The 24,864-nt window shown below is 44.1% G+C and overlaps 3 protein-coding genes across 6 annotated transcripts in view; all 3 read left to right on the forward strand.

Moving 5' to 3' along the window:
* The window catches only part of LOC307200707 (vomeronasal type-2 receptor 26-like), a 39,414-nt gene that overhangs the window by 4,816 nt on the left and 9,734 nt on the right, over positions 1-24,864 (forward strand). Inside the window, exons 2-3 of one of the 4 annotated variants that reach the window (XM_079949517.1) lie at positions 19,282-19,593; positions 20,340-20,466. In XM_079949517.1, coding sequence (XP_079805643.1) covers positions 19,526-19,593; positions 20,340-20,466 — 195 coding nt within the window. In that variant the 5' untranslated portion in view covers positions 19,282-19,525. Of the gene's footprint in view, positions 1-19,238; positions 19,594-19,655; positions 20,467-24,116; positions 24,236-24,864 lie in introns of those variants that run through there. The other 3 variants (XM_079949516.1, XM_079949519.1, XM_079949518.1) reach the window with 3 other exon arrangements.
* On the forward strand, positions 5,128-11,748 carry LOC307200692 (vomeronasal type-2 receptor 26-like; the record flags this gene model as incomplete). The annotated part of the gene is made up of 5 exons (XM_079949471.1): positions 5,128-5,730; positions 6,599-7,453; positions 8,451-8,678; positions 10,098-10,224; positions 10,850-11,748. The coding sequence occupies exons 1-5, from the start codon at positions 5,419-5,421 to the stop codon at positions 11,746-11,748; spliced, it is 2,421 nt and encodes an 806-aa protein (XP_079805597.1). The 5' UTR covers positions 5,128-5,418.
* On the forward strand, positions 22,137-23,159 carry LOC307200920 (vomeronasal type-2 receptor 26-like). The gene has a single exon (XM_079949987.1). The coding sequence runs from the start codon at positions 22,255-22,257 to the stop codon at positions 23,152-23,154; it is 900 nt and encodes a 299-aa protein (XP_079806113.1). The 5' UTR covers positions 22,137-22,254; the 3' UTR covers positions 23,155-23,159.

A 24,864-nucleotide genomic window follows, 5' to 3' on the forward strand; every position in this document is an offset into this window, starting at 1 on the left:
CGACCCTTTTTAATCTATTTATAAGTGATATGAGGGCGCCTCTGATAGATTCTCAAGAAACGATCCATGCCCCCCGCCTTGCCCAATATCGTTGCCCCCTTCTACTCTATGCAGACGACGCAGTGATCCTATCTTTCTCAAGAGTAGGCCTTAGGAGGGCACTGAAAATTTTTGATGCTTACTGCAAATCAAATTTTCTTACAATTAATCATGCCAAGTCCAAAGTTCTAATTTTCACCAAGAGTCGAAAAACCTGTAATTGGAGAAGAGACGGAAAAGCCATTGACCAAGTCTTTAAATTTCAATACTTGGGAGTCCTTCTCCAACACAACATGGGCTGGAAGGTCCATCTGGCATATGTATTAAATAGAGCTAAAGCCCTTTCCTTTGCGCTACTGCGTTTTTTCTTTTCAGATGGGGCTTTCCATATTCCATCAGTGTTAAAAGTTTTCAAGGCAAAGGTGATTGCAACAATAGCATATGCAATCCCAATATGGGGGTCCTTTGTTAATCTAAGCCAATTGGAGGTAATCCAAAACCAGCTGCTAAGAAGGTTGCTAAAATTACCCAGGTGTGTAGGCAATACTGGTATACGTCTCGAACTAAATGTTACATCTCTAGAAACCACATTATGGAAATGCATCCTCTGTTACTGGTTGGCATTATGGCATAAACTTCCAAATCTCCACTTGATACAGTGTCTCTGGAGAGACGACTTCCCTAGCCCTTGGGCAAAAATAATACATGGGAAACTTGTGTCCTTAGGACTATCTCCATCTGAACTACTAAAATTGGATTTAATTTCTGCCAAGAGAATTATAACTCACAAATTAGAGGAGATGGATTTACAATTTAATATTGCGACAGGTGGTGGCACCTGTTCGCCGATAAACCTTGGCTTAACACCTCCAACGAAACTTCCATCTTATTTAACTACCTTATCTGTGGTGATGCACAGGTATGCCTTTATAAAGGCTAGATTCAATGTTTTCCCATCAAATGTGTTGGGTAACAGACTCTCCAACGGACAGATCTCACTCCTCTGTGACTGTAAAAGTGGATCTATAGAATCGTTATATTATATAATCTTCTGTTGTCCTATACATTCGGCTTCACGGTCCAAGTTTCTGGCCCCATATTTATCGAGAATAGCTGACAGACCTCAGGAAGCCCAAATAATATACTTATTAAATGACGAAGACTCAAGTAGATCCCTTGCAGTCGCTAGATACCTGATTAATGTCTTATTTCATAAGAGGAGAAATGGATCACTGTATGACTCTGACAGCTTAGCCAAACTTAAGAACCATCAATAAGTGCCAGAACTAAGACGCATATCCCCCAAAATCTGAGGGATTTGAATTGCGGTTGACATAGAGGGAGCTTATTGTGTATAGTTTACTTAATTGAAGTAAAATTGGTTTTATAGGGGTGTTTTAACTTGGAACTGTTTAAATTGTATTGTTTATGGATAAATTTTGATGTATTGTTTTTAGATATGGGCCAATGGCCGTAATAAACCAATCAATCAATCAGGCTTGGTTTCCCACCCATCATCTTCCTGGTTGCCCTCTTCTGCACATGTTCAGCACACATTTTACCAGCTTCCTCATGAAAATCTCATGGGGGACTTTGAGAAAAGCCTGATTGAACTCAAAATAGACTATGACCACAGCATTCTCCTGATCCACCACATTTGTAATGCCATAAAAAAGAAAAGAAATGAGATTGGTCTGGTATGAGAAGAACAGGCCCAGGACAGAACCCTTTGGCACATCTGTGGCATCAGGAGATAATATCCCTATGCTATGAGGAGAAAATGAAAAGGAGGGAAATACCCCTCTTCCCAGAGAGAGTGAGAGATGCCACATATACCTATTCTGAACTCAGAATTGTACATGCAGCTCTCTGCGTGTATGAAGGAGTACAGTGATACCTTGGGTTACATACGCTTCAGGTTACATACGCTTCAGGTTACAAACTCCCCTAACCCAGAAATATTGTGTCAGGTTAAGAAATTTGCTTCAGGATGAGAACAGCAACAGCAGCAGCAACAACAGGAGGGCCCATTAGCTAAAGTGGTGCTTCAGGTTAAGAACAGTTTCAGGTTGAGAACGGACCTCCAGAACGAATTAAGTACTTAACGCGAGGTACCAGTGTACTTGCAGAAGAGCCAGGACAGAAATTCCCTTCCTCAAGTTTTGTTTTAAATTTTGCCTCCCTTACAGGCCTGTGGTCTGAAGTCTAGTGCTGCATCCTTGGAATCCGAGAGTCAGGGCCGAGCTCACAATCCCCTTTGTGTCTCAAACTCTGCTCTTGAATGCACTTTCCTCTTCACAAAGCAGCATGTGAGAAAAGAGGATTTAGCTGAAATCACAAGGGTAGTCATTGCCTGGGCACAGTTTTTTCCAGGGCACGTTTTGCTCCTCACACCACTCATGCCAGCCCGGTTCTGCTTTGCAAGTCCGATCCCACATCCCAGCCCCTCAAAGCAGCGGAGGGCTGGCAGGGCGTCAGGACGATGGGCATGTGCCCTTCCTGCTGCATCCTCCTCATGTCACCCTCCCAGCCTGTCACGGATGCTTTAGTTGTGACCCCTGCATTACAGGGGGTCGAGCTTGATGACCTTTGGGGTCTCCTTTCAATTCTACAATTCTCTGTTTATTTAGGTGAAAATATATAGGGGCCCTAAAAAGGCCTGCAGACAGGGCCCAACGGACCATATGTCCATCAACACACTCATGCCTTGAAGTCACTCAGAATCTGCTCACCATTGTTCCTTTCCAGTCTAATTCTACCAGCGGCTAGAATTCATCTTGGCCCCATGGGTTTACCTGCCCCATGCCTGGCCTCACATAACATCAGCTGATGGACACGTGAATGTGGTTTGGACCATGAGCCCAATGGAGAGGCTTGGTTGGCCTAACTGCCACAGGTCAGAGGTCCTTGTTGATTCCCAGCAAGGAGCTTTCTCTACCTGTGTATATTCTCTTGAGTGATTGACAACTTTTAGGGTTCTGGATTGTGTAAGAAAGTACAGTAAGGACAGCAAGCTGCAGAGGCTCTCTTCTGAGCACACAGTAGGTGATGAAACTGGCAGCAGGGAGGGGAAGGGGCAACAGGCTTGTTTCTGCTCCCCCCTCATTACAATGCCTTGAAAACACTTGAAGGAGGCTGCTGAGGGATTATTCTGTGTGGATCATTGTCTCTGCTACTTCCAAAGGACCAGCTGAGGCAAAGGGATCATTATTCTCTCCCCTGTTATTATCAATTACATGGTAATAATCTGCTTCTGATTAGACCTCCCTAGACTTCCAGGAATCCAGTCTAAAAAGAATTAAAACCCTCTCTGCCATCCCCAGCAAATGCTAAGGTGCTGCTGACTCGTTTAGTGAGCTTTCCCCTGGAGTTGGATCCTAGGTCTTGGGAATTTCGCTGGTGCATTCGGAAAGTGCCAGTTAAGGCAAGCTGCTGTACTGAGGCTGTTTCTAATGCCAATGCTGATTAGCTGTAAACAGGGAAATCTCTGTCTAGGAAAATGTATTGTTCCTAGTATGGCAGTGTTGATGCTGTTAATCTTGCTGCCTCAAATGGTGACTATGTCAAATGTTAATCGGAGCATCAGTCACCTCCATATCCCTCACAAGTACTATCAGCCAGGTGACCTTATCATTGGTGCACTTGCTTCTCACATCGTGTCCTCTGTTGACTATGAAAACTTCATACAATGGCCATCCATCCATCAGATTCTTAATCCATTGTAAGTATTTCAATTTTTCAATTCCCTTGTGATATTAATTCCTAAGTTACCATGTGGGCTTAGAAATGCTTCCTATTTATTTTCGCTTTGGGGATTTATTACTTATAGGCGGGGTGCAAAATATCCCCTCCTCCCACAGAACATAGGATCAGTCTTAGAGTTAACCCTCTCCACCACCTGAATTTTAACATCTAAAATGATCAAGACAGACAATAAATTTCTAGTCAGGTTTGTAGGAACAAGGTGGATCATCCAGGATCCAGCTTTGAAGCAAAGAAAGAGCAGTCTTCCAGTCAGATACCACATGATGTTATGGGTGGTGTGTTTCTCTCCCACCCCCAAGCTCCCCCACCCCATTTTCCAGAGCAGTGCTTAACGGAGAGGAGGAGCCATGGCCACGACCAGTCACAGGGGTGTCATAATCTAGAGAGCCCAGTATTCTGATGTCAACAGGAAATGGGTGAATGGCCAGTAGCAACCATTGGTCTACCTAGTACATGCCTATCTGCACAGAGTAGTAGTGGCTCTCCAGGATTTCAGACAGGGGTCTGCCCCAGCCCCACCTGTATGATAAGCAGATGCTCTACCATTGGTTTTTTCCGAATCTTTACCGCCGATCATCTGATTGGCAAGTCCTAGGCTCTGTGATTTAACCCACAGCGCCACCTGCGTCCCACCCAAAAGTACACAGAGTAATTGTCAAAACATAACAGGCAACAGAAGGTTGCTTGGTATCGGGGACAATAGCTTCATTGATGCATGGGATACTGAGCATGAGGCTCCAGAAACCTGCAAGAGGGCAACAAACTACAAGGAGGAAGCAGATGGAGGGAATGACTCCTAGTTTCATTTTTTCTCTACACAAAGGCACAGAGTATGGGAAACAAGCAAGATGAATGGGAGCTTTTAATACAGGATGGCAAATATGACCTAGTAGGTTAGTAGGCATTACTGAAAACTGGTGGGATGAGACTCATGACTGAAATGTAGGACTTGAGGGGCAATCTGTTTTAAAGGTGTAGACCAAACGGGATGGGAGGAGGAGCATTATATGTAAAGGATGTGTACACATGTGAATCATTCCATGACCTGGAGCATGGAAAACAGATTGAAAGTATATGGTTAAAATCAAAGGAGGGAGAAATAAGAGTGACCTCCAAGCCAGACTGAAGACTTGGATGATGCCTTCCTAGAGTAGATTATGAAGCATTCCAAAAGAAGAGCTATAGTGGTCATAGGAGACCTCAACTTCCCCAATATCTGTTGGAAGTCAAACACTGCCAAGACTGTAAGGTCCGACCAATTGCTCCATTGCATCGGGATTCAAGATTACTTTAATAGTTTGGAGAACTGAGTTAACAAAATGAATTTCAATAGGGACAAATGTAAGCTTCTGCACTTAGGCAGGAAGTACCAACTTCACAAATATAAGCTGAAGGACACCTGGCTTATTAGGATCTAGCCATCTTAGTGGAACTCAAGCTTCACTTGAGTGAATAGTGCGATGCAGTTTTTGGTGTCTGTGTTTAAACCAAATTCTTTATTGGTTTAATTAAATCTGCCTCTAAGCTGCCTTGTTGCTCCCTAGCACTGAAAGGCAGGGAACCTAAGTTTCCTTAAACAGATTGACAAAAAATGGTACACAGCAAAACACTTTGATGTCCAACTCTCATTGCAGTGTTGTACCAAAATACTATCAGCAAATTCTGGCCTTGGTGTTTGCAGTCAAGGAAATCAACAAGAATTCCAATATATTACCTAATGTCACATTAGGATTCCACATCTTTGATAGTTACTTCAGTGAAAGGATGACCTGCTGGGCCACTTTGGAGCTACTCTCTACACACTACAGATTCATACCCAACTACCAGTGCGACAAACAGAAAAATCTGATGGCCGTCATTGGGGGACGTGACTTTGAGATTTCCCTCCACATGGCAGCCATCTTAGGTGTCTACAAGATTCCCCAGGTAAGAGATAAACATGGTGACTTCCCCTCATTCTTCTTTCCTCTGTCCTGTTGAGAGAAGTTTTGCATTCCATAATAGCCCTCTTGATAATTTCTGAATGTATTCAATAAAAGCTTTCATCCGCCTTCATCCATTTCCCAACGTATGCATGTTCTTCAGGGGGTATGAATGGAACATTTTGCAGATACACTTGTACACACCTACTCTATGCATGTGAACAGCTTGGTCTGCTGGCCTCAGGTAGACTCCAACCCAGATGAATTATGGAGGCTTCTCAGTCACTTGCACATTACCTTAATTAATTTGATCAGGATAATTTAGGGCTGTCAGGGGTGCCGTCAACAGGTCACCAGCTATCTACCTAGTGAAATCAGGGGAGCAGAGAGAGCATTCAGTGGTTTCATTTAAATCCACAGGAAGACAGGAAGATGGGAATGTATGCTCTCACCCCTCAGCTAATGTTGCTCAGAGTCCCACTCCACCCTGCACTGACAATTTCTTCCTAGAAATCAGACCCCTCCTGCTGCCTATGGTGGCTGCTAAGAACACTTCTCCTTTGGGTTCTGCAGAGCATGTCTGGTCCTTGTGGAAGGAGGGGGCTCTGACCAACTCTCTCTTGAGAGAATGTCACTTGGCTGCTTTTTCCTTCTCAGGTGTGACCCATCTCAAACCCCCACACTGTACTCTCCCCCCTTCCTTCTTTCTGGAAGGTTCTTGGAGTGCTGCTCTCCACCACTACTCATCTGCCCATTCTCTGACGGGCTTACTAAGACGGTGCGTCCAAAGCACAATTGTTTTGTCATTGCTATCCACACATAACCAATGTTTCTACTACATTAATGGGAAATAAGTGTCCATTTCCTTCCAGCTCACTTATGGCTCCTTTGCCCCAGAGGATGCTGGTCAAAGCCAATCCACTCCCTTCTACCGGATGGTGCCCAATGAAGCCCATCAGTACACTGGGATTGTTGAGTTACTTCTGCGCTTTGGATGGACATGGGTTGGGTTGCTCGCTGCGGATAGTGAGAGTGGAGAGAAGTTTATGGAAATCCTGCAAACTCTGCTTTTCCAGAGAGGCATTTGCTTGGCCTTTTCAGAGAGAACTCCAAAAGGCTCATATTTTGAAGAGTATTATGACAGGATTTCCCAGTGGCTCCAAGCCTATCTTGCTATTGCGGAAAGCAAAGCCAATGCTGTCGTTGTCTATGGAGAAGACATGTCTATGTTTTTTTTACAACTATGGCTAGCGCCAGGGGGTGCAGAAAACGTGACATCTATGGAGAAGGTATGGATTATGACTGCTCAACTGGATTTCTCAGCTGTGGCCTTTCAAATGAGCCAGAGTATGCAACCATTTCATGGTTCCATCTGCTTCACAGTGCACTCAAAGGAGGTGCAAGGATTTAAGACCCTTCTTCACTCCCTAAATCCTTTCATGGCAGGTGAAGATGGTTTTCTTCAGCAATTCTGGCTCCAGACATTCTATTGTTCTTTTTCAAAATCCAGTCCTGAGTTCAGTGAACCCTGCACTGGACAGGAGAAGCTGGACAGCCTCCCTTCGTCTGGCTTTGAGATGAGCATGACTGGCCACAGCTACAGCATCTACAATGCCGTCTATGTTGTGGCACATGCTCTGCATGATGCCATGTACAGATCCAGGGCAAAAGACAGAGGAATTGTGAGAAGATGGAGACTGCAGCTTCAGAAATTGCAGCCTTGGCAGGTAATGGCTCTTTTGTTGTTGTTGTTGTTGTATATATTTTAAGTTTAATTTCATTTTATATTGTTGATAGAGCAAAGAGAACAATTTTAACAACAGTCACTAATTGAAAGATGAATAACCAAACTGAAAAATAGGCAGGTAGGATGTGTAGTTGCACGTGAGTTAAATAAAGACTTTAAAGTCTAAATTAAGTCCAATTGTATCAGATCACCAAGCATAGTTCCAGATTTGCCAGGTTTTGGGGGAGGGGGTTGTTTTGAAAACATTGGTTCTGCTGTATATGCCAAATCATATAAAACGTGTCTAGTCCTTGTAAAAATCTCAAATTATTTGTGATTATCTTTGTTATAGCTATATTCCAGAGTGAGTTATACAAAGTGTCCAGCATAAGATTTTTGGGTTGTGTTCTATTGAGTTGCAATTACTATGAATGCTGCCACTTTAATCTTGCCAATTCTTTTGGCAATATATTTAAAATGGTATAATCAGGAATACCCAGTGACATTTATTTTGGACAACAAACCATCTTTTTGTAGTAATATTTATCATTTCTGAGAAAATCGGACACAACCCACTCACCTGAGTTTCAGCTCTTCAAAACAGCTAGGTGTGATATTGTCAATGGCAATTTCTATCTCAGCTAGAGTTTTAACTGGAACACCTGTTTTGCCTGTTCCTCCCTCAGTCTATCCCTCCCCCCATTTTCCTGTTCTTTCATTTTTACACTCTTCGTTGAACTTCATGGATGTTTGCATGATGATTTTGGAACTCCTGTTTATGCTCTGAAATACATATACAGTGTGGCTTACTCCTATACGGAGGAATCTGCAGAGGAAAGAGAGATCAAAATTTACTGTTATTATTGCAATAGTTATTATTTTGTGATTATATGAAATCTTGCCTATTGCCTTGGAAGAGGCAATGGCACCTTAAAAGGCAATGCTGAACATAAGGTTGAGTTTTAAACAATTGTCCTCTTCCTGCCATCTTGATGCAGCTCCACCCATTTCTTAGGAGAGTCTCATTTAACAACAGTGCGGGAGAAGAAGTGTCTTTTAGTGAGAACAGGGAATCTGAAGCTGGTTTCGATATTACCAACTTGGTCACTTTCCCAAATAACTCCTTCATCAGAATGAAGGTTGGATGGATGAATTTGGATGCTCCCCCAGGAAAAGAGTTTTCCATCAATGAAGACAAAATGGTGTGGCACAGGAGTTTTGACCAGGTGGGGCATGATTTCAGGAAATTGCAACCCCAGTGTGTCCTAAATGTGATGCTTGCATCTTGGAAGCCTAGCGGAGACATGGATCCTGCATTTTTTCTCTCTTGTTTATGAAAACCTCTATGAATGTTGTGGGGCTCTGATGCCTTGAAGCATCATAGTTCATTATTATATGCTTGTTTGTTTATTGCATTTTTATTCCACCTTTCCTTTGCTTACTTCCCATTTTATCCTAACAACCAACAACCCTGTAAGGTATTGTAGACTGAGAGCAGCAGTGACTGGTCCAAGGTCACCCAATGAGTTTCATGGCCAAGTGGGGATTTGAATCCTGGTCTTCCACTTCCCTGTCTAGCACATTCTTTAAAGATTTCTAGGCCAGCAGAGTGTGGCATAAGCCTAACCTCCAACCAACTTCTTTGGGGAGAAAGAAAAGGGAGCTGAGCCTGGAGACAGACGAGGCAGACTTCTGCAGAGAATGCCTGGTTTGGAGGCTAGTAATTCTCAAGTTATAGTAGCAGAAGTCTGGCAGAGTCCAGCACTATCCTTGTTTTTGAGGCTGCTTAAGTTGTGGAATGTGTGTGGTGCTGTTATCTAAATCACAGAGCCTAGGGCTGGCCGATCAGAAGGTTGGCGGTTCGAATCCCAGTGACAGGGTGAGCTCCCATTGTTCGGTCCCTGCTCCTGCCAACCTAGCAGTTCAAAAGCATGCCAAAGTGCAAGTAGATAAATAGGTACTGCTCCAGTGGGAAAGTAAACAGCCATTCCATACGCTGCTCTGGTTTGCCAGAAGCGGCTTAGTCATGCTGGCCACATGACCCAGAAGCTGTACGCCAGCTCCCTCGGCCAATAAAGCGAGATGAGCGCCGCTACCCCAGAGTCATCCATGACTGGACCTAACGGTCAGGGGTCCCTTTACCTTAACTTTTCTTACAATTGTCTCTTGGCCCAGTGTATTTAGTCTGGGGTTCTCAGTCCCCAACATTTGTGTTTTTTCAGCTGGTAAAACTGAAGGAACCTGCTTATTTAAATCACTTAGGATGTCAATACATCCTTTCAACTCTACTTTAAAATCTTTTGAATTTTATAAGAAATGTATTTTTCCAAATAATAGTATTATTTGGAAATAATAGTATTATTTGTTCAGGTGGACTCCCTCCCTCCCTTTGATTTTTTTAAAAAAACACACACATTCAAATGGCCATTACTCCATTTTCAGAGCCACGAAAACATCTTCTGTCTCATTCGATGCCATTAATGGCTGTTGACAGCTCATTGCTTTCAAAATTCTCTGAATATTCAGCAGGCCATTTCTCCCATCCACTTGATCCCTTGCAGCCCAGAAAATGGAGTTCAGCTTCTCCAAATGTCCATTATTCCCCCTGTGCTAAACATTTCCTAATGGTTAATTAACATTCACAGGTGCCACCCCTCTCTCAATGCAACAAAAATTGCCCTTCTGGTACTAGGAGAAAAAAGAAGGAAGGGGAGAAATTCTGCTGCTATGACTGTGCTTCGTGTTCAGAAGGCAAGATTTCATACCAGAAAGGTAGGAGACATTAGGGAGCTTTCAGATATGTGTCATATTAGATTTCCTTTGAAGGGTCTGTGGCAGTGTGAAAGGTGTCACAGTTGCTGCTATTGATGTAGTTTGGATTTCCATGGACATTGAAGTTCACAGACTTGGAGCTCTTCATTGCAACCAGCTGATGGCCCAGCAACAAGGCCCAGCATTTTCAAAGAGGTGCTTTGCAAGCCCGAATGATCAGATGATGGTTGGGGTTTACAAAGCACACTGTTACCTGCCCTACACCTAATATCAGAGATGACATCAGATACAGGGCCGGTAGGTGTAACTTGCTAAAATGGCCCCATGGGCCAGAGGTTTTCTATCACTGGATTACCTGGGTGGTGATGGAGATGAGTTGCACCGGTGCACCTGCAGGGCACAGGCCTCCTGATGTCCAGACCCACCACCTTACTGTCCCGGCAAATGACTGTGAGATCATTGTCTGGGGGAGGGGGGGTCCACAGCCCTTTCTCCCCATGCTATTCACTCCTGTGTCTGAAAAGGATTGTCTCTTCCACATCCAACTGTTAAGTCCCATACTGCCAGGACGATGCATACCTACTCTCAAGTTGCACCCTTAAAGGGAATCCTTTCTTCTTTTCAGACATGAATGACTGTGTCGGATGCTCAGAAGATGACTTTCCAAACAGGAACCAAACACAATGCATTCCAAAGTTCATCACCTTCTTAACTTTGGAAGAACCGCTTGGGATGAGCTTAGCTTTTGGCTCCGTATTCTGCTCTTTGCTCACCATATTGCCCCTCACCATCTTTCTGAAGCATCAGGACACACCGATTGTCAGGGCCAATAATCGGGACCTCACCTACGTTCTCCTCCTGTCTCTCCTTCTCTGTTTTCTCTGTCCCCTCATCTTCCTCAGCCGACCAGACAGAGTGACCTGCCTTGTCCGACAAATGGCTTTTGGTGTGGTTTTCACAGTGACTGTTTCTTGTGTGTTGGCCAAAACCATTACCGTTGTTCTGGCATTCATGGCCACCAAACCAGGATCCAGAATGAGGAAATGGGTGGGGAAAAGAGTGGCAAGTGCCATTGTGTTGACTTGTACTATTATCCAAGCTGGTATTTGCACTGTGTGGCTGGGAACCTCTCCCCCATTCCCCCAGTTTGACAAGCACTCTGTGAGGGGAGAAATTATTCTGGAATGTAATGAAGGGTCAGCTGCCATGTTTTACTGTGTCTTGGGCTACATGGGCCTCCTGGCCATTGTCAGTTTTGTTGTAGCATTTTTAGCCAGGAAACTGCCTGCCAGCTTTAATGAGGCCAAATTCATCACCTTCAGCATGTTGTTATTTTGTAGTGTTTGGATCTCCTTTGTTCCGGTTTACCTGAGCTCCAAGGGAAAACACATGGTGGCTGTGGAGATCTTCTCCATCTTGGTCTCCAGTGCTGGTTTACTGGGTTCCATCTTTGCCCCCAAATGCTACATTATCATATTGAGGCCTGATCTGAATGACAAACAGCAGTTAATAAAGAAGAAATAGCAAAGTACCCTGTTGTCACTTTTTTCTGTTACCCCAGAACATGGGTAATGAATTTGCTGCCGACTCCTTGATATAATTTCATTTCATTTGTTTATTGAACTTGCTATGTGCATAAAAAAAATCAGATGGTTCTCCCCCACCCCCCGAGATGTGGTCCCCACCTTTGGGAGCCCAAGGGCACAACTGGAAAACTGAGGAACTCTTGTGGACACAAAAAACCACCAATTTCACAGAAGAAAGTGTGGAGATGCCCAGAAACTCCATCTTCATCCTTTCTTGTAACTTGAATCCATTGGTTTGGGTCCTACTCTCTGTAGCAGGAGAAAAGCTTGCTGCATCTTCCATCTGACAGCCCTTGAGATATTTGAAGATGGGTATCATATCTCCTCTTAGTCTCCTTTTTCCAGGCTAAACATATCCAGCTCCCTCAACCATTGCTCATAAGGCTTGGTTTCCCACCCATCATCTTCCTGGTTGCCCTCTTCTGCACATGTTCAGCACACATTTTACCAGCTTCCTCATGAAAATCTCATGGGGGACTTTGAGAAAAGCCTGATTGAACTCAAAATAGACTATGGCCACAGCATTCTCCTGATCCACCACATTTGTAATGCCATAAAAAAGAAAAGAAATGAGATTGTTCTGGTATGAGAAGAACAGGCCCAGGACAGAACCCTTTGGCACATCTGTGGCATCAGGAGATAATATCCCTATGCTATGAGGAGAAAATGAAAAGGAGGGAAATACCCCTCTTCCCAGAGAGAGTGAGAGATGCCACATATACCTATTCTGAACTCAGAATTGTACATGCAGCTCTCTGCGTGTATGAAGGAGTACAGTGATACCTTGGGTTACATACGCTTCAGGTTACATACGCTTCAGGTTACAGACTCCCTTAACCCAGAAATATTGTGTCAGGTTAAGAAATTTGCTTCAGGATGAGAACAGCAACAGCAGCAGCAACAACAGGAGGGCCCATTAGCTAAAGTGGTGCTTCAGGTTAAGAACAGTTTCAGGTTGAGAATGGTACCAGTGTACTTGCAGAAGAGCCAGGACAGAAATTCCCTTCCTCAAGTTTTGTTTTAAATTTTGCCTCCCTTACAGGCCTGTGGTCTGAAGTCTAGTGCTGCATCCTTGGAATCCGAGAGTCAGGGCCGAGCTCACAATCCCCTTTGTGTCTCAAACTCTGCTCTTGAATGCACTTTCCTCTTCACAAAGCAGCATGTGAGAAAAGAGGATTTAGCTGAAATCACAAGGGTAGTCATTGCCTGGGCACAGTTTTTTCCAGGGCACGTTTTGCTCCTCACACCACTCATGCCAGCCCGGTTCTGCTTTGCAAGTCCGATCCCACATCCCAGCCCCTCAAAGCAGCAGGGGGCTGGCAGGGCGTCAGGACGATGGGCATGTGCCCTTCCTGCTTCGTCCTCCTCATGTCACCCTCCCAGCCTGTCACGGATGCTTTAGTTGTGACCCCTGCATTACAGGGGGTCGAGCTTGATGACCTTTGGGGTCTCCTTTCAATTCTACAATTCTCTGTTTATTTAGGTGAAAATATATAGGGGCCCTAAAAAGGCCTGCAGACAGGGCCCAACAGACCATTTGTCCATCATCACAGCCATGCCTTGAAGTCACTCAGAATCTGCTCACCATTGTTCCTTTCCAGTCTAATTCTACCAGCGGCTAGAATTCATCTTGGCCCCATGGGTTTACCTGCCCCATGCCTGGCCTCACATAACATCAGCTGATGGACATGTGAATGTGGTTTGGACCATGAGCCCAATGGAGAGGCTTCATTGGCCTAACTGCCACAGGTCAGAGGTCCTTGTTGATTTCCAGCAAGGAGCTTTCTCTACCTGTGTATATTCTCTTGAGTGATTGACAACTTTTAGGGTTCTGGATTGTGTAAGAAAGTACAGTAAGTAGGGAAACTGCAGATGCTCTCTTCTGAGCACACAGTAGGTGATGAAACTGGCAGCAGGGAGGGGAAGGGGCAACAGGCTTGTTTCTGCTCCCCCCTCAGTACAATGCCTTGAAAACACTTGAAGGAGGCTGCTGAGGGATTATTCTGTGTGGATCATTGTCTCTGCTACTTCCAATGGAGCAGCTGAGGCAAAGGGATCATTATTCTCTCCCCTGTTATTATCAATTACATGGTAATAATCTGCTTCTGATTAGACCTCCATAGACTTCCAGGAATCCAGTCTAAAAAGAATTAAAATCCTCTCTGCTATCCCCAGCAAATGCTAAGGTGTTGCTGACTTGTTTAGTGAGTTTTCCCCTGGAGTTGGATCCTAGGTCTTGGGAATTTCGTTGGTGCATTCAGAAAGTGCCAGTTAAGGCAAGCTGCTGTACTGAGGCTGTTTCTAATGCCAATTCTGATTAGGTGCAAACAGGGAAATCTCTGTCTAGGAAAAAGTATTGTTCCTAGTATGGCAGTGTTGATGCTGTTAATCTTCTCTCTGCCTCAAATGGTGAATATGTCAAATGTCAATCGGAGCATCAGTCACCTCCATATCCCACACAAGTACTATCAGCCAGGTGACCTTATGATTGGTGCTCTTACTTCTCACATTCTGTCCTCTGTTGACTATGAAAACTTCATACAATGGCCATCCATCCATCAGATTCTTAATCCATTGTAAGTATTTCAATTTTTCAATTCCCATGTCATATTAATACCTAAATTAGCATGTGGGCTCAGAAATACTTCCTATTTATTTTCGCTATGGGGATTTATTACTTATAGGCGGGGTGCAAAATATCCCATCCTCATACACAACATAGGATCAGTCTTAGACTTAACCCTCCCCACCACCTGAATTTGAAGAACAGGAGTTTGGATTTGCTAGCCTGCTTTACCACTACCCTAAGGAGTCTCAAAGCGGCTCACAATCTCCTTTCCCTTCCTCCCCCATAACAAACACTCTGTGAGGTGAGTGGGGCTGAGAGACTTCAGAGAAGTGTGACTAGCCTAAAGTCACCCAGCAGCTGCATGTAGAGGAAGAATCGAACCTGGTTCACCAGATTACGAGTCCACTGCTCTTAACCACTACACCACACTGGCTTAATGGAGAGAAGGAGCCATGGCCACGACCAGTCACATGGGTGTCATAATCTAGAGAGCCCAGCATTCAGATGTCAACAGGAAATGGGTGAATGGCCAGTAGGAGCCGTTGGTCTACCTAGCTCAGGCCTGTCTACACAGAGTAGCAGTGGCTCTCCAGATTTCAGACAGGGGTCTGCCCCAGCCCAACCAGTATGGTAACCAGATGCTCTACCATTGAGTTTTATGGAATCTTCAAAGAAAAAGCACAAAGAGCAATTGTCAAAACATTACAGGGAGCAGAAGGTTGCTTGGTACCGGGGGCAATAGCTTCATTGATGAATGGGAAACTGAGGTGGAGCTCCAGAAACCTGCAAAAGGGCAACAAACTACAAGGAGGAAGCAGCTGGAGGTAATGACTCCGAGTTTCAGTTGTCTCTTCACAAAGGCACAGGGTATGGGAAACAAGCAAGATGAATTAGACCATTTAATACAGGATGACAAATATGACCTAGAAAGTGAGTAGGCATTGCCTTGGAGTTCAAGATTTTTTTAACAGATTTGAGAATTGGGTTAACAAAATGAATTTCAATAGGGACAAATGTAAGCTTCTGCACTTAGGAAGGAAGTACAAACTTCACAAATATAAGCTGAAGGACACCTGGCTTATTAGGATCTAGCCATCTTAGTGGAACTCAAGCTTCACTTGAGTGAACAGTGTGATGCAGTTTTTGGTGTGTGTGTTTAAACCAAATTTTTATTGCTTTAATTAAATCTGCCTCTAAGCTGCCTTGTTGCTCCCTAGCACAGAAAGGCAGGGAACCTAAGTTTCTTTAAACAGATTGACAAAAAACAGTACACAGCAAAACGCTTTGATGTCCAACTCTCATTGCAGTGTTGTACCAAAATACTATCAGCAAATTCTGGCCTTGGTGTTTGCAGTCAAGGAAATCAACAAGAATTCCAATATATTACCTAATGTCACGTTAGGATTCCACATCTTTGATAGTTATTTCAGTGAAAGGATGACCTACTGGGCCACTTTGGAGTTACTCTCTACACACTACAGATTCGTACCCAACTACCAGTGCGACAAACAGAAAAACCTGATGGCAGTCATTGGGGGACTTGACTTTGAGATTTCCCTCCACGTGGCAGCCATCTTAGGTGTCTACAAGATTCCCCAGGTAAGAGACAAACATGGTGACTTCCCCTCATTTTTCTTTCCTCTGTCCTGTTGAGAAAAGTTTTGCATTCCATAATAGCCCTCTTGACAATTTCAAATTGTATTCCATAAAAGCTTTCATCCGCCTTCATCCATTTCCCAACGTGTGCATGTTCTTCAGAGGGTATGAATGGAGCAGTTGTACACACCTAGTCTATGTATGCGAATAGCTTGGTCATCCAACCAGGATGAATTACGGCGGCTGCTCAATAGTCACTTGCACATTACCTTAATTAATTTGACCTGGAGAGTTTGCGGCCGTCACTGCTGCCGTCAACAGCTCACTGGTTATCTACATAGTGAAATCAGAGACACAGAGAGAGCATTTATATTCTATTACTTTAATTCACAGGAAGACATGAAAGTACACTCTCACTCTTGAGCTGCCACCCAGCTAGCCATTGCTTCCTAGAAATCAGACCCCTCCTGCTGCCTATGGTGGCTGCTAAGAACAGTTCTCTTTTGGGTTCTGCATAGCATGTCTGGTCCTTGTGGAAGGAGGGGGCTCTGACAAACTCTCCTGAGAGAGAATGTCACTTGGCTGCTGTTTCTCAGAAATCTGACTCTTGTCTTTGTTCATTGCTACTTTGCTCTGGATCTTCATCACCTATTATTTCCCAGTTCCCTTTTCCTTCTTGGGTGCGACCCGTCTCAAACCACCACACCATACCCTCCCCCCTTCCTTCTCTCTGGAAGGTTCTTGGGGTGCTGCTCTCCACCACTCCTCGTCATCTGCCCATTCCATGAAGGGCTTACTAAGACACTGGGTCCAAAGCACAATGGTTTCATCATTGCTATCCACACATAATCAATGTTTCTACTGCTTTAATGGGAAATAAGTGTCTGTTTCCTTCTAGCTCACTTATGGCTCCTTTGCCCTAGAGGATGCTGGTCAAAGCCAATCCACTTCATTCTACCGGATGGTGCCCAATGAAGCCCATCAGTACACTGGGATTGTTGAGTTGCTTCTTCACTTTGGATGGACATGGATTTTGTTGTTTGCGTTGGATAGTGAGAGTGGAGAGAAGGTTATGGAAATCCTGCAAACTCTGCTTTTCCAGAGAGGCATTTGCTTGGCCTTTTCAGAGAGAACTCCAAAAGGCTCATATTTTGAAGAGTATTATGACATGATTCCCCAGTGGCTCCAAGCCTATCATGATATTGCAGAAAGCAAAGCCAATGCTGTCGTTGTCTATGGAGAAGCCAAGTCCTTCTGTTTTTTGCAACTATGGCTAGCAGCAGGGGGTGCAGAAAATGTGACATCTATGGAGAAGGTATGGATTATGAGTGCTCATCTGGATTTCTCAACAGTGGCCTTTCAAATAAGCCAGAGTATGCAACCATTTCATGGCTCCATATGCTTCACAGTGCACTCAAAGGAGGTGCACGGATTCAAGACCCTTCTTCGCTCCCTAAATCCTTTCATGGCAGGTGAAGATGGTTTTCTTCAGCAGTTCTGGCTGCAGACATTCTATTGTTTCTTTTCAAAATCCAGTACTGATTTCAGTGAACCCTGCACTGGACAGGAGAAGCTGGACAGCCTCCCTTCGTCTGGCTTTGAGATGAGCATAACTGGCCACAGCTACAGCATCTACAATGCTGTCTATGTTGTGGCACATGCTCTGCATGATGCCATGTACACATCCAGGGCAAAAGACAGAGGAACTGTGAGAAGATGGAGACCGCAGCTTCAGAAATTGCAGCCTTGGCAGGTAATGGCTCTTTTGTTGTTGTTGTTGTATTTCTTTTAACTATTGTTTCATTTTATATTGTTGATAAAGCAAAGACAACTGTCAGGGAACTGCCATTGGCTCAGGGGCGAGAGGGGAAAAGCCGAATGGATTACAGAGAGCCCCCAAAGATTGTGGGAAGCAGCACTTCCTCAGCGGAGTAAGGTAGCCACGCCTCTAGTGGAGAGGAGATGCAGGGCTCGGAGGAGGCAAGGCGGTGCCAGGACACCCTGCCTGAGCAAAGTGTGAAGGAGAGAGGCCCTCCGTTACCCACGCCTTCCTTGCGCAGTAGGCTTCCGCGGAGAGAGGGGAGGCGCAGACTGGGCGTCAAGAAACTACTCTGCTGGGGAAGGTTTAAGGACCGCCCACTCTCAGATTCTGCCAGTGAATGAGCAAGACATGAAATAGAGGCGCTCTGCTTTCCAAAGGTTTTTTTCCACTGATAAGAAAGCTTTAAAACAGACTATTGCAGCATATTGCGTGATTGCTCTCGAGCAACCAACCTATACCTCTAACAACAACATTTTTAACAACAGGCAAAATTGAAAGAGGAATAACCAAACTGTAAAATAGGCAGGTAGGATGTGTAGTTGCACGTTGAAGCTGCTGAAGAAAGCATATAGTGTTTTGCTAGAATGGGAAACAAAAGATGAGGAGGTCAAATCGGTCATGATCAAATGGGCACAAGATAGAGGACATAATATACAATATGAGGACTGGGAAAAATTGTGGAAAGTAAATTTGAAATTTACAGATTGTTCTCTTTTGAAAGAAAATTATATGAAAATACCGTATTTTTTGCTCTATAAGACTCACTTTTTCCCTCCTAAAAAGTAGGGTGTCTTATGGAGCGAATGCAGGCTGCGCGGATATCCCAGAAGTCAGAACAGCAAGAGGGATTGCTGCTTTCACTGTGCAGCAATCCCTCTTGCTGTTCTGGCTTCTGAGATTCAGAATATTTTTTTTCTTGTTTTCCTCCTCCAAAAACTAGGTGCGTCTTGTGGTCTGGTGCGTCTTATAGAGCAAAAAATACGGTAATGTATAGATGGTATATTACACCAGTACAGATAGCAAAAATGTATAAAACCGGGTCAAACATATGTTGGAAATGTAAAGAAAAAGAAGGAACTTTTTATCATATGTGGTGGGAATGTAGAGAAATTTTTTAAAGATGGGAAATGATATACAATGAATTGAAAAAACCACACACGTTTAAAATGACATTTGTAAAAAAAACACCCAGAAGCATTTTTGTTAGGGATTGTAGGACAAGACCTGCCAAAAAAAACAAAGAATTTATTTATGTATGCTACAACAGTGGCAAGAGTCTTGATAGCACAAGGATGGAAGAATGAGGAAATCCCAATGAAAGAACAGTGGCAAGAAAAATTGATGAGCTATGCAGAGTTGGCTAAATTGACACACAAACTGTGGGATAATGACAACTGTGACTTTAAGGAAGAATGGGACCTTTTTACAAATTATCTAAAAAGACACAAATTTATTGGTTGATAACATGATAGATCTTGGAAGAGGCAATGGCACTTTAAAAGGCGATGCTGAACATAAGATAAGTTTGAGTTTTAGACAATTGTCCTTTTTCTGCCATCTCGATGCAGCTCCACCCATTTCTTAGGAGTGTCTCATTTAACAACAGTGCGGGACAAGAAGTGTATTTTAGTGAGAACAGGGAATCTGAAGCTGGATTTGATATTACCAACTTGGTCACTTTCCCAAATAACTCCTTCATCAGAATGAAGGTTGGATGGATGAATTTGGATGCTCCCCCAGGAAAAGAGTTTTCCATCAGTGAAGACAAAATGGTGTGGCACAGGAGTTTTCACCAGGTGGGGAATATTTCAGCAAATCACAACCTAGAAGTGTCCTAAATTAATGTCATTGTGGCATAGTTGGAGTTTGGATCCTGATCCTTTTGCACTTACTTCTTACGCAGGCTTGCACAAATGTAGTGAAGCTATCACCTAGATAGGGACGTTATCTTTTGTTCCAGTGCTAAAGAGAATTATTTAAAGTTTTGGAGATGAGCTGAGTGGTATCTAAGGCTAACCTGCAGAAAACCTCTTTAGATAGCAGGCAAGGGGAGCTGGGCTTGCCGATAAAGAGGCCGACTTCAGGAGAAAACACTTGGCTGGTTAGGGATAATAATGTTAAAACATGAATGGATCAGAAATTGTACAGCTTCTTCCTTAAATTACACTTAGTCATCTAAAACTGTTCCTTTTAACTGCAGGTTAAAACTCCGGTAAGTTTGCAAAAATGTATTTTTTCAAGCAATTTGGTCATTAAAGTTACTATTCATATCTAATCTCTCCCTTTCAAAAAAGATTCTTGTTGAAATGGCCATAACTTCAACTGGGATATAAAGACATATTTAGTCACATTAGGTACAGATGCCATTATGGCTCTTAGTTTGCAGTAAAATGCATTTGCATTCAAAATATTCTTAGTATTCAGTGTGCCATTTCGCCAATTCACTTCATTGCTCGTAGCCCAGAAAATGGAATTCAGCTTTTCCAAAAGCCAATCATTTTCTGTGCACTTAACTGATTTCATACTTAATTCAAATTGGCAGGTGCCGCCCCCCTCCCTTTGCAACAAAAAATGCCCTCCTGGTTCCAGCAGAAAGAAGAAGGAGGGGGAGAAATTCTGCTGCTATGACTGTGCCCAATGTCCTGAAGGCAAGATTTCATTTCAGAATGGTATGAGGCACTATATACATGTCGTATTTTTTTGCTCTCAGCTGTGCAGTTCCTCACCACGATCAGCGAGTGATCAGGTTTGCAAAGGGACACAGCACTTGGAAACAGACCGAACCATCAACTAATCACAGGGCTTGCAAAGTACAATTTTACCTGCCCTACTCCTAACATCCTAGGTGTGATTTGTCCTAGAAAGCTTGATGGGCAAGAGGTGAGGGCTAGCCGGCGAAAAGAGGGCGAGCCCCCTCTGTGCCGGCCCTAAATAGGGCAGACCTGGCCGGGATTCCCCTGTTCTCGCAGGGGCTGAAACCAGCCCCCGCTCACGTGGGGGTGGGCGTGAAGCCCGCAACCCCACCTCCTGGGCAGGCCGGAAGTGGCTTTCCCTACCACTAGATTGCCTGGACAGCGATGGGGGCGGGGGAGTGGAGATTTGTTCTGCCACTGCACCTGTAGCGCACAGGTCTCCCACTGCCCTGCCCTGCCCCCTCACCATCCAGCTAAGCAGCAGAGATCTTGCAGTCAGGAAGGGAGCAGCTCTAGGGCACTGCCTTCCCATGCAGCTCACTCCTGAGGAACAACTCTAGTACAGCTAGGTTGTGTATATATTATAAAAATAGAATGAATTTTGATGATATGCACTGTCCAGACTCTTTATGTTCAAAACAGTTTGACTTTCATAATCATATAACTGAGAAGAACATATCTACAATCTCATACTTATTTCACTTTGTTCCTTATAGTGAGTAAAAGTTTCTCCGTATTAACATCTTGGGATCCTCTTCTCAGCAGTCATTCTCTCTCTCTCTCTCTCTCTCTCTCTCTCTCTCTCACACACACACACACACACACACACACACATGTGAAAAAACGACAGTTACTCGAATAGCAGTCACAACAGAATGGAATGCCTCTCTCATGTGATTCACAGTCAGCCAATCAAACGAGAGAGCTACTGCTAAAGGAAAACACACAAACAACAATTCAACATAAGCAAACATTCCCATTTCAGGAAATTAAACCCTTATCCTTAATAGATGAGTCCCTTACTGCTTGGAGTATGAGTAGCTCTCATATACAGACCCCTCACCTGCGATGTCCCCCTCAGACAGACATGTCTCAGGAGACCCTGACCCAGCTCACTGGATCCCTCCCCGGCATTTTCAGCTAGCAACTCCTCAAACCTCTCCCACCTTTCATCCTGATCCAACCACCCTACCAGGACATGTTCTCAGTGCTCAGGAAAGTAAGAAGTAGCAATACTCTGCTGTCAGGAGGGGGCTGCAGAGCACCAACCTCCCACACCAATCACTCCTGTGTCTGGCTAGGGACACCTCTCATACATCCAAGTTGAGATACTGCACAAGTAAAGGTAAAGGTAAAGGGACCCCTGACCATTAGATCCAGTCGTGACTGACTCTGGGGTTGCGGCGCTCATCTCGCTTTACTGGCCGAAGCAGCTGGCATACAGCTTCCGGGTCATGTGGCCAGCATGACTAAGCCGCTTCTGGCGAACCAGAGCAGCACACGGAAACACCGTTTACCTTCCCGCCGGAGTGGTACCTATTTATCTACTAGCATTTTGACATGCTTTCAAACTGCTAGGTTGGCAGGAGCAGGGACAGAGCAACGGGAGCTCACCCCGTCGCAGGGATTCGAACCGCCGACCTTCTGATTGGCAAGTCCTAGGCTCTGTGGTTTAACCCACAGCCCACGTCCCACGTCCCACTGCCCATGTAGCTGCCCTCTAATACACTTGACTAACATTCAATTCTTTGTTTCCCCCCAGACATGAATGACTGTGTCGGATGCTCAGAAGGTCACTATCCAAACAAAGACCAAACACAATGTATTCCAAAGACAATAAGCTTCTTGACGTTTGAAGAACCTTTGGGGATGAGCTTAGCTTTCCTCTCTGCCTTTTTCTCACTGCTCACAATATTGGTCCTAGTCATTTTCATTACACATCAGAACACACCACTCGTCAGGGCCAACAACCGGAATCTGACTTACATGCTCCTCACCTCTCTTCTGCTCTGCTTTCTCTGCCCCTTCATCTTCATCAGCCCCCCGAGCACAGTGACTTGCCTTCTTCGACAAGTGACTTTTGGTATCATTTTCACAGTGACTGTTTCTTGTTTTCTGGCCAAAACGATCACGGTGGTTCTGGCCTTTGGGGCCACCAAACCAGGATCCAGAATGAGGAAATGGGTGGGGAAAAGACTGGCAAGCGCCACTGTACTTTCTTGTTCCCTTATCCAAATTGGTATTTGTGCTTTGTGGTTAGGAACATCTCCACCTTTCCCCAATTCTGACTCGCACTCTGTGATGGACAAAATAATACTAGACTGTAATGAAGGGTCGGTTGTCATGTTTTACTGTGTCCTGGGCTACATGGGATTCCTTGCCTTTGTCAGTTTTGTTGTAGCATTTTTAGCTAGGAAACTGCCTGACAGCTTTAATGAGGCCAAATTTATCACCTTCAGCATGTTGCTGTTTTGTAGTGTTTGGGTCTCCTTTGTTCCAGTGTACCTGAGCACCAAGGGGAAATACATGGTGGCTGTGGAGATCTTCTCCATCTTGGCCTCCAGTGCTGGCTTATTAGGTTTCATCTTTTCCCCCAAATGCTACATCATTGTGTTGAGACCTGATCTAAATGACAAACAGCAGTTAATAAGGAGGAAACAGTAGTATATCCCACTGCCAGTCTTTTCTTTCAGACTATAGTTAATATTCATATGCTCTCCGTCATACAGTTATTTTGTATTAATTGCTTTGTACCAGTTTCGTTGTCAGCGGTGTCCTCTTTGAGATATTAGACCATTAAAGCTTAGGAATTATCCATGTACTGAAACTACAAATTGGCACGGCTACAGGTGCCGCATAGTACCCATTCATTTCATAGTAGATACGCCCCTGTATAAAACTTCCTACTGTCAAACCAAACCTGCCTTCCCCTAGTTTGTTTTGGTGTAATAGTCAGTAAGCTAAAAAAGGGAGGTTCATGCAGGAAGGTGTAGAGGACAGATAATGCATATTCTATGGTCACATGAAGCATTCCTTCTTTGAAAAAAGACAGGCTTACTGTTCTGTTCTTTTCTTATTCTTTGTGGTGTACTTTGTGTGCCCTTTGTGTGTCGTCTCAGGAATTGACAGAGACGGCTTTTCATTGAACATCACAAAACATGTTTTTCTCCATTCTTCCGATCTTCCCAGCAATAACAGCACCTAGTTATTATCTCATTGGTAATTATCACACTTGTCATCACTGAATCTCCTTTGGATAAGGTCCTCATAGATTTCGAGAGAATACTAGTCAAAGTCTAGTAATAAAAAATCCCTTCCTGCCATTTCAAACAATGGGGAGGGCAGAGGAAGAGGCAGGATTTTCATTTTTCACTTGGAGAGTTGTAAGACAGTCTTTTAATCTGTGGATTGGTGGAATGACATGGCATTTGTGTGAGGGCAAACAATTCTAGTCAGGTTGGTTCTGAAGCTAACAGGCATGTTCTCGATGGAAGTAAAGGTGTGTGACTAGAAGGAACATTTGCCTCAGTATGCTGCTGATTATTGCGTCCATTCTCTCCTTTCTGCCACATGTGATGTGCAAACATAATAAACGTTGCACCACCAATCATTCGCTCAGCATTCCCCATGAATTCTATCAACCAGGTGACTTTATGATTGGTGGACTTGCTTCTCATATCTTTGGCTCTTTTGCTAAAGAAGACTTCAGAGAAATCCTTATCACCCATCAAGTCCGTACTTTCTTGTAAGTAGTAATCAAGTACACATCAAGGAATCATTCGATTCTGATTCCCCAATGCCAACCATACATTTCAGTGGGATTCCCCCCCACCCCTGTCAGAGGTAGGAATAAGTGTTAGGTGCTAAACTGAGGAGTTAGCTTAGAGGAAGGGGAATGGTGATCTGAAACTGCTAGTAAGATGAGATAGCTTGGACTTGCTGATCAGTTCTTTTCCCCCATTTCCTCCCTCCTCTTCACAATTCTCTTCCAGGCAGTGCTTCATTAGAGGAGCAAAGGTTTAGTCTTACTTGGAAATCTGAGCTTCCGCTGTGGAAGCCCTTCTTGAAATGAGGGGCTTCTGAATGCACTGAAGAGCCAAAGAGGTAAGAGAAAGCAGAGTCCCCAAACAGGTGCAAACACCAGAGTCACTTTCAGATGACTTGTTTATTTAGCATTCATCCATATTAGACAGTGTTGGGTTTTTAATGAGCACTCATTCTGATTTGTTTGTGTGGAGCTTCAATGATGTGTGAAGCTTGCATTGTCCCACACTTCACACTGAATTTCCTCATAGGTGTTAGAATCACAACCCAAAACACTGGCAACCTGGAAGCACCCTCGGAGAAGTAATCAACATCCAACTGTTGAAAGCT

Source organism: Podarcis cretensis, assembly GCF_951804945.1.
Source record: "Podarcis cretensis genome assembly, chromosome: 13".
NCBI lineage: Eukaryota > Metazoa > Chordata > Lepidosauria > Squamata > Lacertidae > Podarcis > Podarcis cretensis.